Below are 13,640 nucleotides of genomic sequence, written 5' to 3' on the forward strand. Positions count from 1 at the left end.
ATTCCAGTGTCTGTTTCTTCTGCATGGCTCACAGTTGAGCCTGGTACGGCACAGTTCAATGCCATGACCCAGATGACCGCTTGGAGGCCATCAAGGGGGTTCCCTGGCTCTCATGGAGACGGCCGTTCAATCTGATGCTGACTCTGGGCCTCTCATGTGTTGTCTTGGAGATATAGCATGTTGTTACTATGTGCTGTTCAGAGCTAGGTATGCTGTTTTCATCTCTCGTCGTTTCTTTCCTGCTCAATCCCATGCTATACTTCATAGACCCCATCTGATATGATTGCTTAAACCGGAAGTGGTGCTGTCTGGTTGTGACAAGGCTGGTTTTCGGACTTCGTTCCTTGGTTCGCTGAGTTGCTTGCCTTACCTGTTCAGTACACACAGCAGTTCATATGGAGATGGAGATGGATGGATCCCCATAGGCATGCGATGCGAGCTTGCCGACTGCTACTTTGGAGAGATTCCGTCATCAACTGTCCCCCTTCCCTTGTCCAAAAGAGGAGGACAGTCGCTTTACCGCCCAGCAGCATAACGTGTGTGCACATTGGTTAGATTGAGACACATACATCGTCAGTCGGGGCTTGGGTTGGAGGGGTTGAGCTCCAGCTCCGGTAGCTTGGGCAGATTTGCAGGATGATGATGACGCTAACATGGGACCACGATTTTACGACGCATGGAGTAGTTGATAAGTCCCAAGTCCCCACTGGCCTGTCACCGTATTAGTTCCCGAAACCACTCCGCACTGTATAATCTCTGCGTGCTGAGGATTTAGCTGTTTCGATGGAAGTTCTAGGTACGAAGGTAGATAGCTTACTCCGTACCTAATTCATTAATCTCGAGATATCACCCAGGAAATGGTGTCACGAAATCTCTTGACGTAGCATTGATTTATGGCACCACATATCCTTCCACTTCCCACATCAAGCTCCAGGCGGGAACTCTATTTCCTGCATCCATACCGGCAGGTCTGTTCCCAGGCATGATCGATTGCTTTAGAGGGAGCCAGGCCCTGTAGATCTCGGAAAAGCCGCGAATCGCCATGCATTAGCTACTGTCGTTCGAGAGCCATGACTCTCGACTGTTTACTCACACGTTGTTCGCGAAGACCCGGGTCCCTCTCGTTGGTCAAACGCCTCCATGGTCAGATTGCTTCCGTTTCATGGCTACATGTGCTGTTCGCTTGTGGGCTCTGGCGCTGTCCATCTCCGTAAAATCTCTGGAGTACCTTGTCATAAAGTCCCTGGATCATCCATCAGGATCGGAATTATAAGCCAAGGGGTCCTACTATTACCGAACGTTCCCTTTCTTCCCCATTCGTTACCACTTGAAGATGAGGAGATTTTGTGGTTGCCGACCTTACCAGTAAAACGAATTGTCGAGAACTGTGTCCTAGTAAACAAGATGACTGGTGGCTATGATAGTCCGCTGTGGTGTTTCTATGCTCGTCAATGCAGATTTAGTCTCTCAGATGAAGCTGTTACATTGGCTCCTACTCCCGAGCTCGGTGCGATTGATGTTGATTTACTCCGCAGGTACCTACCAGTTAATCATCTTCTTTTCCTTCCCTTTTCTTCTTCACCGATGTATTCCATAACGCTCTTCCCCACATGGAAACAACCAGAATTTGATTAACTATCGAGGATTTAAAGCTTCTGTCTAGCTACCTACTACCTTACCAAGCGCAAGCTGTAACTCACCGCCGACCGATTGTGTTCTATTCTTGTGCCCTATTAGCGAATCGCGTTGGTTCTATGATAAACTAATTTGCAATATATAGAGCCACTTTTTAATGCCCCATGCTCCTGTTTTCCTTGCTATTACTCCGTACACCTACGTAGGTACCTTAGTTTCGAGCATCTTGCACCAGCGGGGTTGTATGGGAATGCTTCCTCTTTTTCTTGTCGTCATATGAGCCCTGCATGATCCATCCGTTGATCACCATACCATTCCTTGTTCATCAGTGCTACCGTTTTACACGCCAGATCTTGCTTCTATTGTCGACAGCCTCGAGCCCACTAGCAAGCATTAATCAATCATACACACCTAGGCCTAGGTTGCTGGAGTGTTGATTGACCAAAGACCCCTCTTGAGCTGTTCTCAATTCAGAAACTGGCCTGCCCTTGCTTGATGGATACTTCAGACGGATATCTATTCGTTGCATAAACATCATCGCCACTGCAACAGCCCATCCCGTCTCCATGTTCCAGCCGTATGGTGCTCCCAGTGTTCGGCATCCGCCATCTGCGGCCCTTGGCATCACCTTCAGCTTCAACCTCCAGGTCTATCTCTGTGCCTGCCTCTGCCTCTGCCTCTGCCTCTGCCTCGGCCTCAGCTTCTAGCTCTCTGCTCAAGGCAGCCCCATTTGTTATTTCTGACGCTGCAGCAACAGTAGCAGCTCCTCCACCTAAAGCCTCTGCCATTCCTCATGGGCACCACTCACTATACCATGGCTTGTCTATCCGCTCATTCCATCATGCACCATCTCCCCACCGTCCTCTCCAAACCAGGGGTAAAAAGACCACCACCACCATAAAGCTCTCCGATTTGCCTCAGGGACTTATTCAACCGAAGCCAGCGTCTTCTCTACCAACGTCATCGTCAGTTTCATCTCCCCACGATGAGTCGACAGAAGCCTTGCCGCTCCCGCTGCCGCGATTACCCCAAGATCCTCCCGCGTATCCCACCGTGCTGCTTCAAGCCCGTCAGAATATGCTCAAGTTTGATAATTGTGTGTTGCTGACTCGGGTGGGCGGTTTCTACGAGCTCTACTTTGAGCACGCTGAGGAGTACGGGCCCCTGTTGAACATCAAGGTAGCTAACAAAAGGACAAATGCTGGCCTTGTCCCCATGGTATGTTTATTAATGCCCTCTACGTTGACGTTGTCTTCTTATCTTCCGGTCCAATATCTCACCATCCTCATCCGTCTTATAGGCAGGTTTCCCCTTCTTCCAGCTCGATCGTTTCCTTAAAATCCTCGTTCAAGATCTCGGTCGCCATGTCGCGATCGCTGAGGAGTATCCAAACTCTCCCACAGCAAAAGTCAGATCAGGCGGGTTGATGCATGATCGTCGAGTTGCTCGTATCATTACCCCCGGAACTCTAATAGACGAGAATTTTATGGATCCATATGCCAACAACTACGTGATGGCGATTCATATTGACACAGGCATCAAAGCCACAAATACCGTCACTGATGTTAAGACCGTTATCGGCCGAGTGGCAGGCTCAGAAGGAGGACTAGCGGGCCATGAACCCGAATCAGACCACCCATCACCATCAGCTGTTGACGTTGGCGTTGGCCGATGCGCTGGACAGTCTCGGGAGTTCCAAGACACCATGTCACTCGGCCTAGCCTGGCTTGATCTCTCGACCGGCTACTTCTGCACCCAAGAAGCCAATCTTGCATCTTTACCAACGATATTGTCCCGACTATGCCCGCGCGAGCTTCTCCTAGACCAGGCTCTGCAGTCTTGCCCTGACAATGGCCTATCCGACCTCCTCACTGAGGATCGCCACATCATCTCATACGCACCCTGCCCGCATGATTCTTTGCTGTTTCATCCGGAAAACTGGATGCCCATGCTAGAGTGTGCCCTAACTAAACATGAGGCATCCGCCTTCTCACCAGCTGAGGTACACGCTGCCGGCTTCCTTCTTGGTTATGTCAAGGATCGACTTCAAGGCATGAGTATGAAGTTGCAACCTCCGCTAAGAAACAAAGACATGCAGATCATGGCTGTTGATAAAAATAGCATGCGTGCTCTTGAGATCAAGCAAACCATTCGTGATGGTGTGTTCCGGGGTAGTTTGCTACATGCCATTCGTCGCACTGTTACTAAAAGCGGTGCTCGACTCCTTAACGAGTGGCTGAGTGCACCGTCCACGTCTCTTGAGCTCATCACTAGTAGACAAGACCTCGTCGCCCGCTTCATCGACGATGTAAACCTGAGTGACTCCGTAATCCTCTTGTTGCGTAGGAGTCACGACTCTCAGCGACTTGTTCAGAAATTCACACTTGGCCGTGGCGATGCTAATGACCTCCTCGATCTGTCCAGTACCATCGATGCGACCAGGGATGTCGTGAATCTCTTGAAGAATGCCAACGCTGCATCTCGCAAGTCAGAGCACCACTGCCTGACTTCATTGTTATCTCGAATCAGTCTCACGCAGCCCCTGAAACTTTCCCAGCGCATCAGAGATGCAATCGATGAAGAAGGTATTGTGTCACAGCATGACGCCCAAGAGTCCGAGGCCAGCCAGATGTTAGCCCTTGCTGAGATTGTCGTTAGCAACGAAGGTTCGCAGGACGATGCGGCATCTCTTCCTAAGGGCAAGCGAAAACGGCCCGTCAGTATTCGGGATTATTACGCCGAAGAGAATGGAGCCTGGATCATGAGACCTGCTGCGAGCCCAAACTTGGCAAATCTTCACACTGATCTCGCGTCTTTGACAGAAGAGAAAGCGACACTCAACGAAACCCTCCGCCAAAGATTCAATGCTCCTAGTCTATCCCTCAAGTGGACACCCGGCCTTGGCCACATTGCACATATCAAGGGTAAAGACGCTCGAAATCTTGCTGATGTACAAGCTCTGTCCTCGAGTCGTTCCACACGATCTTTTCACATCTCCGAATGGACACTTCTCGGGCAGCGTATGGACCAAGTTCGTGCTCAGATTCGTGCTGAAGAACAAGCCGTGTTCTACACCCTTCGAGAACTTGTCGTCAAAAATCTTGTCAAGCTGCGCCGCAATGCCACCGTCCTCGATGAACTTGACATCACGACCTCCTTCGCTAAGTTGGCTCGCGAGCAGAACCTCGTCCGGCCCGTTCTGAACAACACGACTAGTCATACCGTTATAGGCGGCAGACATCCCACTGTTGAGGGAGGCCTTTATGAGCAGGGTCGAAGCTTTGTGAGGAACGACTGTCTGGTTGGATCGCCAACTGACGGCCGGATCTGGCTGATCACAGGTCCCAACATGGCCGGCAAAAGTACGTTTTTACGCCAGAATGCTCTCATCACGATCTTGGCCCAGATCGGCTGCTACGTGCCTGCATCATACGCAGAATTGGGGATTGTGGATGCTGTCTTTAGCCGAGTGGGCTCAGCTGACAACCTCTACCGCGATCAAAGCACATTCATGGTTGAGATGCTGGAAACAGCAACGATCCTCAAGCAGGCAACACCGCGGTCTTTCGTCATAATGGATGAAATCGGCCGGGGAACCACGCCAGAGGACGGCACAGCTGTCGCCTTCGCATGCCTGCATCACCTCGCGACCGTCAACCAATGCCGCACCCTTTTTGCGACACACTTCCACACTGTGGCTGACTTAGCTCAAGAAGAGGGATTGCGTTCAGCCGAGACAGGTGTAGTTCAGACGTATTGCACCAATGTAGTCGAGGATGGCGAGGGAGGTTTCTTCTACAACCACAAACTTCAGAGAGGTATTAACCGACAGAGTCATGCACTGAAAGTCGCAAGGCTTGCTGGGCTACCGGATCGAGCTATTGAGGTAGCCAAACGTGCCTTGAAGCAAGATGACTTCATATAGGTGACTGGTATGTACTGACGGCAACCAAAGTCGCGCCTCTGAGGGGCGGCAAGCACGGCCAATAATAAAGATTAAAATAAAAGACTTGATGATGTTTTCTTGCAAACTTATGGGATAATGGATAATAAGACAAACTACAAGGCGTGAGAATGCAATGGACAGATAGAATTATTCGATATTGGTTCACCTCCAAACTCAAATCCGTGCCTGGAACATGCAACAAGAGTTCTAGACTTCCATTTAGGATAGAAAGATTAACTAGAAGTGCGAGCTTTCTCTTAGTACATATGATTAGGTATTACCATTCTTCTCATATCCTACAGTTTAGCTCGGCTATTAAATTCGTTTGGTAAACATGCACGGACATCACACTGAGGAAGCTTGAGAACAATCGAGGGCGAGGAGACCTGTATAATTTGACCATTAGCTTTGATACTTTCAAAAGACAGCATGTCAAAATAACATGATTGTAATGGGTGTCCGTCATAGGGTGGTGATGTGTGTGTCATCAGGAGATTCAGGGTTAAAAAGCTCTTGAACAATTTATATAATCATCCGGAAATGTAAAAAGGAAAAAGGGAAAAAAAGAAGAATGTTTGATGTTTGTCTGACTAACCTTTTTGAATATCGCACTCTATCAGCAGAGCTGCATTAGTCGGTTTGGTAAAAGTTTTCACTCGCATGTTGATCCTAAAACTTGATTCGTAACCGTCGCGACAGATTCAATTGTCCAGCAGACGATCTATGTGCCCCTTTTTTAAGATACATAAGTCGTAAACCCAGCCAAAGTCCTGGAAGGCAGTCGTACATCCGGTAGGTGTGACTACATTTAGTCGCTGCAGATTTGTTAGTCACATTAACAAGGTATTGAGAGGGGTTCACATACAAAAGACCGCCGAAGCCCTCCTCGTCCTCATCCTCCTCCTCGGACTCGTCCTTCTTCTCAGTCTCAGCAGGGGCGGCAGCGCCACCGGAAGCGGCAGCGGCAGGAGCGGCGGAAGCATAAGCGTCGGGGTTGGCAATGCGGTCCTTCAGCTCCTCGATCTCGGGCCATGTGATCTCGGTGGAGATCGCAACAGCAAGAACCTTCTTGTAGCTGTTGACAACCGAGTGCAGAACAGATGGCAAAGTGGGGAAGTTCAATGCCAGAGAGATGGTGGCAATGGTGGTGATAGCCTGAGACAGAGTCTTGAGGAGCTGCTCCTCACCGACATCGAGGACGCTGGGAGGGAAAGACTGTCCCTGGTCGTAGACCTGAGAGATACCCATGCCGTAGGTGAAAGGAGAGATGTTAAGCATGTTGAGGAGCGTGGCCTCGGAGGGACCGACCTTGGAGCCGGCCTCAACGAGCTTGAGATCAGTGGTGATTTCAATGGTACCACGGGCAATCTTGGTGGGGACACCGAGGGCCTGGAAGAAAGAGGTCTTGCCAGGTTCCATACCAGTGTTTCCAGCAGGAACCCAGACATCGGCGGGGGCGAGAGCACCGGCACGAGCAGGAGCAGCAACCTTGTTGGCGAGGATGATGTCACGGACCTCCTTAAGGTCGTCGTTGGTGAAGACGAAACCAACGTTGCCCTTGACGTGGGGGAGGAGACGCTCGTACTCGGGGGAGTCGGGGATGAAGGTCTTCAAGGCTCGGCGAACCTGGAAATATTGTTAGCAACCGGAGGGTGTCTTCTTCCTCATGAAGGGACGCACCATGGTGTTCTTGCCCATGAGGACGACACCCTTGCTTCGGAGAGCCTGTCGGATCTCGTGCATCTGCTGAGAGCTGACATTGTCAACCTCAACGATGAAGATGGAGTTGTAGGCCTCGAGCAAGCCCTTGAGCTTGTCGAAATAGTTGGCCTTGTTCTCAGACTTGCCCCCCATATCTTCTTATTTTTCTGAAGGCAGGAGTATTTAAGGGCAAGGGGTATCGTAAAATGAAATTGAAGGTTGATGAAGATGTTGATGAAAACGAGAAAACTCTTTTGGCAGTTTCGGAAAATGTGATGTGAATTCGCTTAGGGCATGGAGACGCTAGTCTTCTTTGGGCAGCCTAGGTGGCTTAGGTGGGGAACTAAGCATAGGTACATTCTCGATGTATCTTTTCTATCACGTCCATGAAAGTGGAACTTGATCTGTAGAAGAGTCTGATTTGAGCTGTCACCGAGCAACTGCTCCTGTATCAAATCAAATCTCATCGATTTTGTAATCAATATTCGATCAACTAACAGGGGTTCAGGCGTCATGAGATTCCCCTTCAACGTTGTCCACGTCAGTGGAAATGTTCTCTTTGCTGCTCGAGGAGGCAAGATTCATTCTTTTAGCCTTGAGGATGGATCTCACATCTCGACGTGGAAACATCCAGATGTTGACAGAGTAGACGCGGCAGTTAAGGCGATCTCAGATGGCATCTTAACTGAGAAGCCCGTGACAAAGACTCATACCGCCGAGGAAGAAGATGGGGGTGGACCGCCAGCTAAGAGGCAAAGAACTGAAGAGCCAAAAGATGAGACAGCTCCAACCAAGCCAGAAGGCCAAGAGGATACTCAAATCTCGGAGGAAACGAAAAGCAAGGGAAAAAAGAAGGGTGGAAAGAAGAGCAAGAACAGACAAAACCAGCAACGAGCAAAGGATCACAACATCTCACGCGTGCCCGATCGCCCAGTCATTACGCATCTGACAAGTACTCTTGATGGCTCCTGTATCTTGGCTATCACTGGACATGACAAGGCCATCTGGGTCTTTGAGAATGACGGGAAGGGCTCCATCAACCAAATCAGCAAACGGTAAGCTCGTATAGAAAAAAAGCCCAGCCCGTATACTAATTCTAGGCCAGAACTCTTCCCAAACGCCCTAGTGATGTCGTTATCGGACAAGACTCTCAGGTTCTTGTCGCTGATAAATTTGGAGACGTTTACTCTCTACCTCTCCTCTACGATCCTACTCTCCAAACAGCTTCAACCCCCGCCCCCGCCAAACCGGCCTATAAACCATCTGCCAATACTACAACCGTTCACTCGAAGCGCAACCTGCGAGCTCTTCAAGAGCAGCAAAGACAGATGGAGCTTTCTTCACGGACCAAAAACGACAGCAATTCTAAAGCCGAAGGTCCAGACTTTGAGATTACTCTATTGCTTGGCCATGTTTCTATGCTTACTGCACTCGTGATCGGCGAGAGTGAGGGTCGGCGATACATTCTTACTGCCGACCGTGATGAACATATTCGGGTTTCAAGATACTTTCCTCAGTCATATGTCATCGAGGGTTTCTGCTTCGGTCACACAGAGTTCATCAGCTCCATGGTCATTCCAGCCTCGCGTGGTAATGTTCTGGTGTCGGGTGGTGGTGATGAGGACTTGTTCGTCTGGGATTGGAAATCAAACAAGCTCCTCTCCAAAATCAACATCTTGTCTCTAGCTCAAAATATATTGCCCGAGATTACAAAGGTAGCTGTGTCTGGGCTTTACAGCCTGGTATATCCACACGATGGCTCGGATCTTGTTTATATTCTTGCCATATGTCAGGAGTAAGTGTGTTATCCATTGATGCCCTATAACGCAACTCACATTGATTAGTATTTCGGCAATCTTTTCATGGCAACTCACCAAAAATCACGCCCTTAATCACCCAGCTATTATCCAGCTTCCCGGCAAGCCCCTCAGCCTCTCTATCAAGCCCGCCAAGGGCAATGAAACACCCAAGATCGTCGCTGCTCTGGACCCCAGCGATCCTACGCAAGCAAGAAGCCTGGCTGTCTACTCACTCACCATGACTGACGAGAAGCTCGCCACAAGTACCATAGCTTCGGTGGATGGCGACGATATCGAAAGCACTGAACTTGATGTCGATGAGAAAACCGTGAGGAGTCTTTTATATAACACTGAACCTCTAAGAAAACAAGCCACGGAACGGGAAGAAGAAAGGGGTGAGGAGCAGGTGCCCGAAGACCAAATGATGGAAGAGGCTGGGCCTGCTGAGGAGCAATAGGGATGTACTAAAAGTAATAGAAAAAGAAATTATTTTTGCAGTGCCGCAATGGAAAAGGGTCATTTCCACAACCCTACAAAGACGAGTTTGTCACCAAGGCAGATACCCCTAGGCTAGATACTTAGTTGAGTATCTAGTAGACAGTGAAAGAGGCAATGTGCTCGGCACTTAGCAACTTGGACATAGGTATCTTGCGAGGATGTGGGCCATGCCTCAGGAAGCAAGAAAACATCAGACCTTAGTATAAGGCATTAAAACAAACTTAGTAGAGCTGCCCTTTAAGTCTATAATAAACTTATCCTAAACTTATGCTCAGTTGCCCAAGCCTTTTGTCACCTAAGATCAAGGTCCTGAGTTTGCTTCCTTAGCCTAGCCAGGTATCCTTTTGAAGCTTTGGCGGTTCCTCGGTCCACCTCCCTTGTCACTTATGCTTTACTGGTAAATGTTGCCAACCGATATTAGAATAACAAACAAATCATCATGTTCATGGTCTACATCTGCTACTACCAAATTCATTTGAATCGTCTATGTCCTCAAAACGCCAGCCAAGCCTGATCGAAAGCCCCTCCCTCCACCTTCACTGACCCCTCAAACGAGATCGTTCGAAGTTCAACTCAGGTGCCCACTCAACTGCACCTTGTCCCCAGTACCATCCTCGCTCACAATTCCTAGTAGACCATATCCTCTGCTAATTTTGGTATCATTGAACGATTAAGCGACGTCGTCGACAAGGACTGACGTCCACCCTCAGCTGCACTGTCTTTGACCAAGACTGTGGATGTGCGAAATGCCCTAGTCGCGCATGCAACTGACGCAGTTATGGCACTCGCCGTGTGTGTTTATTGCACCGCTCTCTTCCGACTGGTTTACTGCGAGGCGCACTGCACACGCTCACCGCCAGGATGACCATCCTCGTCGTCTTCGTCCATCATACCATCGGAGTTGCCAAACACTCTGTTCTGAGTTGTGTTATCCAGATCCTCGAGACTGGCGGGTTCGGACATGGCATCGCCGGGAGGTGCGTTCTGCGTGGCGGGTGGGAGAACCTTGCGGAGGGTCTCGAAAACTTCGGGGTCATCGGTCCAGTTCTTCTCGGGGAACTTCACGTTGAACTTGATGTACATATTGCCAAAGTCGTGATGCCTGGGAGAGGGCATACCTTGGCCGCGAACCATCTTGACGGCGTCTAAAACAGTTAGCTTACGGTTGTTGAACGCATCATAGTAGAAACATACCTTGAGAAATAGCTTCGCCAGGAAGAATATCAATGGCAAGCCATCGGTCGTCGAGGTGCTCAATGTAGATTGTGCCACCAGCCAGAGCTGTGACAAGCTCAATGTCGCAGTTGTAGAGGAGGTCGTCATCCCGGCGAGTGAAGCGGGCATGGGGCTTCTGCTCAATCTCGAAAACGACGTCGCCAGCCTGGACACCGGGCGCTTGATCACCCTCACCTCGGAACTCAACCTTGGTGCCGCTGCGTACGCCCTTGTCAACGTGAACGTGGAGGACCTTACGGTCGACGGTGGTCTTCTTTCCGTTGCACTGCTTGCAGCGATCCTTCTCTTTGATGATCTCGCCCTCTCCGTTGCAGTCGGGGCAGACAGTCTGGAAGCGCTGGATCATGGGGCCCATTTGGCGCATCATTGTCTTCATGCCGTGGCCGTCACAGCCAGTGCATCGCTTGACAGCACCCTCCTTACCGCCGAGACCCTCACACTTGGGGCAGATGATCGACCGTTGCAGAGCGAGCTTAGAGATCTTACCTCGGTAGATATCCTCCAAGCTAACTTTGTGAGTGTGGTGAATGGTACGGGCCTTGGGGGGCCCACGGTTCATACCACCACCGCCGAACATGCCGCCCATGCCACCGAATCCTCCACCTCCGAAGAATTGAGCAAAAAGGTCCTCGGCGGCCATTCCACCACCGCCGGCACCTCCCTCGAGGCCGGCCTCACCATACTGGTCGTAGATCTGTCGCTTCTGAGAGTCGGAAAGAATTTCGTAGGCGTGAGAGATTTCCTTGAACTTCTCTTCGGCGTCGGGGTTGTGTGCGTTCTTGTCTGTGTTGCATTAGACATGTTGAATTGAGTAGAGTGTCTTGGAATACATACCAGGGTGGTACTTGAGGGCTCCCACCTTGTAAGCCTTCTTCAGTTCCTGCTCAGTAGCAGTAGGGGCAACCTGTAATGTGGTTTAGCAGTTGTTCGAAGTTTGTTTGGGGATCGATAAAACATACGCCCAAGGTATCGTAATACTTGGTTTCCTTGACCATCGTGTCGGTTGTTCGAGTTGTGTTTTGTTACCCTAGGGTCCAAGATAACAGGGGAGGCGAGGACTATTGTTTAATATTAGTAAGGCCCGGACAAAGCAAACAAAGACGCAGATTTTCACGCGCGCAACAACGATATGATGTGCAAAGAAGATCAACTATGACAACATCGTACACGGAGGATCTGGCACAGGAAGAAGACAGTGCTTTTATATGCGTACCTTGTTCGCCAAAGGGTGTATGTATCTCGAGTCTCCCGACGGACGGCGGGGCTGCGCTGCGGCGAGTTTGAACGGGTTTTGGTCTCTAAAATTCGATTCGAATAATAAGTGGAGGGGGGGGAAAGGCGATCGATAAGAGCGCTGAAATTCGCAAATGTCAAAACAGAGGGGTGTTTATTCCCACTGAGAAGAAGAGAGAGGAAAGTGTCTCAAACAAAAACGTGAGTCAAACGTCAAGTTCAAATCAAGTCAAGATTAGGCGCTGAGACTTGGATTTGGATTGAGCGGACGGGTTTTGAGATGGAAGAAGGGCAGGCTGCAGCACAGTCGCGCCTCATGGAATTGTGTGGAAGAATGTAGATTCTGTGGCGGTGCTGATAATGCATGACCTGTGTCTTAGTGCATCGCAGTAGTACCTAACCACAACCACACTGGCGGGCGGGCTATAGGAGTCAGGTCTCGGCTGAAGGTTGTGACGCGGCAAAAAAAAAAAAAAAAAAGGGCGGAAAACCTGTTGAAAGCCAACCCAAATTTTCATTTCCATTTTTCTGTATCTTTCCGCAACTTCTTCTAGAGAGTCTTCGGATTTTCCAGGGGCTTCTACACACGGGCTCCAAACCATCCTGCCATCCTAGGGCCACACTGCAGCATCCGGTACCAGTAACTAAGGTACCTTACTTACTTACCTACGGACGGCGGGCTGCTTACACCCGTAACACCGAACAAACACACACGCCCCCATCCGTTGCCTCAGCAGGTGTCATACAAGCCTGCCCAGGCTGTGTAGGTACCTCACTAACAGACCTCCCTGCAAGGCGTCCCCAGAACCCCTCCAAAAGGCCCCTGGGGCCCTTCCTGCAGTGGCCAAAAGTTCTTCGATTTTTTTCTCTCCAGCCGCAGGGTCCGATTTAGGACCCCACAACCCGACCCCGATGCTTCTGTCCAGGCATGCAGCGTGTTGCACTGATTCGCTCACTCTTCGCCTCTTCAAAAAAGCCTGCCCGACATCCCCTGTCACCGCGGAAGCTTAGAATACCTGACTCGGAGGGCGCAATGACAGTTTACGGTTTGATGCCGTTATACTCCGGATTCTCTGACTATATTGTTCCAACAGATGTATCTATAAATGGTCAGCATGGACTTAAAAAGTCGCGTGCTTTGCCTAGAGCCTGGAAACTTCCACCATCTTCTCTCAATCAACGGGGGTCCCCGAACTACACATGTATTGTTTGTTGTACTATAAACAAACCCTGTGTCCTACCTCCCTGACCATGCAGGATCGAGTAATGAGATTACACAGAACATTGACATGTGAGATCATCGCCAGGCTTCTCTCGGGCGATGAAACAGTCCATGGTATTCCACGGGTCTCCAGTTTCGTCTTTCAAGCAACGTCAGTTTTGACGCAAGTACTACTTTCGTACTGTAGACTTTTCCGATCTGGTTTTATGAAAGATCGGGGGATACACTCTGATCTTCAGAAAGCAGAAAACCTTCGACCCAGAAGTATGATAGACTAGGTAGTAGATATCTTGAAAGTTGCTTTGCCTTCCCTAAGTTAGGCTAGGGGAGGAAGCAAAACTCAGGACCTGAAGCCTAAGTGATAAAATAT

The 13,640-nt window shown here is 49.8% G+C and overlaps 5 protein-coding genes across 7 annotated transcripts; 2 read left to right on the forward strand and 3 right to left on the reverse strand.

The window, feature by feature from the left end:
• Positions 1–55: 55 nt before the first annotated feature.
• FVEG_05157 (hypothetical protein) lies at positions 56–274 on the reverse strand (the record flags this gene model as incomplete). Its single annotated transcript, XM_018893235.1, has 1 exon — positions 56–274. One exon carries the CDS (start codon positions 272–274, stop codon positions 56–58), a length of 219 nt encoding a protein of 72 aa, XP_018750066.1.
• An 870-nt stretch (positions 275–1,144) lies between these two features.
• Positions 1,145–6,136, forward strand: FVEG_05158 (hypothetical protein). 2 transcript variants are annotated; one of them, XM_018893237.1, is made up of 3 exons: positions 1,145–2,853; positions 2,936–4,997; positions 5,349–5,778. In XM_018893237.1, the coding sequence occupies exons 1-3, from the start codon at positions 2,215–2,217 to the stop codon at positions 5,558–5,560; spliced, it is 2,913 nt and encodes a 970-aa protein (XP_018750068.1). In that variant the 5' UTR covers positions 1,145–2,214; the 3' UTR covers positions 5,561–5,778. The 2 variants fall into 2 exon arrangements, with proteins under 2 accessions (XP_018750068.1, XP_018750067.1); XM_018893236.1 differs by having other exon boundaries at positions 2,936–6,136.
• FVEG_05159 (60S acidic ribosomal protein P0) lies at positions 5,616–7,555 on the reverse strand. Its single transcript, XM_018893238.1, has 4 exons — positions 7,262–7,555; positions 6,447–7,207; positions 6,177–6,396; positions 5,616–5,967 (listed from the first exon to the last, which is right to left on the reverse strand). The coding sequence occupies exons 1-3, from the start codon at positions 7,433–7,435 to the stop codon at positions 6,390–6,392; spliced, it is 942 nt and encodes a 313-aa protein (XP_018750069.1). The 5' UTR covers positions 7,436–7,555; the 3' UTR covers positions 5,616–5,967; positions 6,177–6,389.
• Positions 6,371–9,842, forward strand: FVEG_05160 (hypothetical protein). The gene is made up of 3 exons (XM_018893239.1): positions 6,371–8,337; positions 8,388–9,077; positions 9,127–9,842. The coding sequence occupies exons 1-3, from the start codon at positions 7,796–7,798 to the stop codon at positions 9,536–9,538; spliced, it is 1,644 nt and encodes a 547-aa protein (XP_018750070.1). The 5' UTR covers positions 6,371–7,795; the 3' UTR covers positions 9,539–9,842.
• Positions 9,843–9,856: 14 nt separating this feature from the next.
• Positions 9,857–12,504, reverse strand: FVEG_05161 (DnaJ like subfamily A member 2). 2 transcript variants are annotated; one of them, XM_018893241.1, is made up of 5 exons: positions 12,029–12,504; positions 11,775–11,873; positions 11,650–11,719; positions 10,774–11,598; positions 9,857–10,724 (listed from the first exon to the last, which is right to left on the reverse strand). In XM_018893241.1, exons 2-5 carry the CDS (start codon positions 11,808–11,810, stop codon positions 10,405–10,407), a joined length of 1,251 nt encoding a protein of 416 aa, XP_018750072.1. In that variant the 5' UTR covers positions 11,811–11,873; positions 12,029–12,504; the 3' UTR covers positions 9,857–10,404. The 2 variants fall into 2 exon arrangements, with proteins under 2 accessions (XP_018750072.1, XP_018750071.1); XM_018893240.1 differs by having other exon boundaries at positions 11,775–12,504.
• Between the last annotated feature and the right edge of the window lie 1,136 nt (positions 12,505–13,640).

This window comes from Fusarium verticillioides, chromosome 3 (assembly GCF_000149555.1).
Source record: "Fusarium verticillioides 7600 chromosome 3, whole genome shotgun sequence".
Lineage (NCBI taxonomy): Eukaryota > Fungi > Ascomycota > Sordariomycetes > Hypocreales > Nectriaceae > Fusarium > Fusarium verticillioides.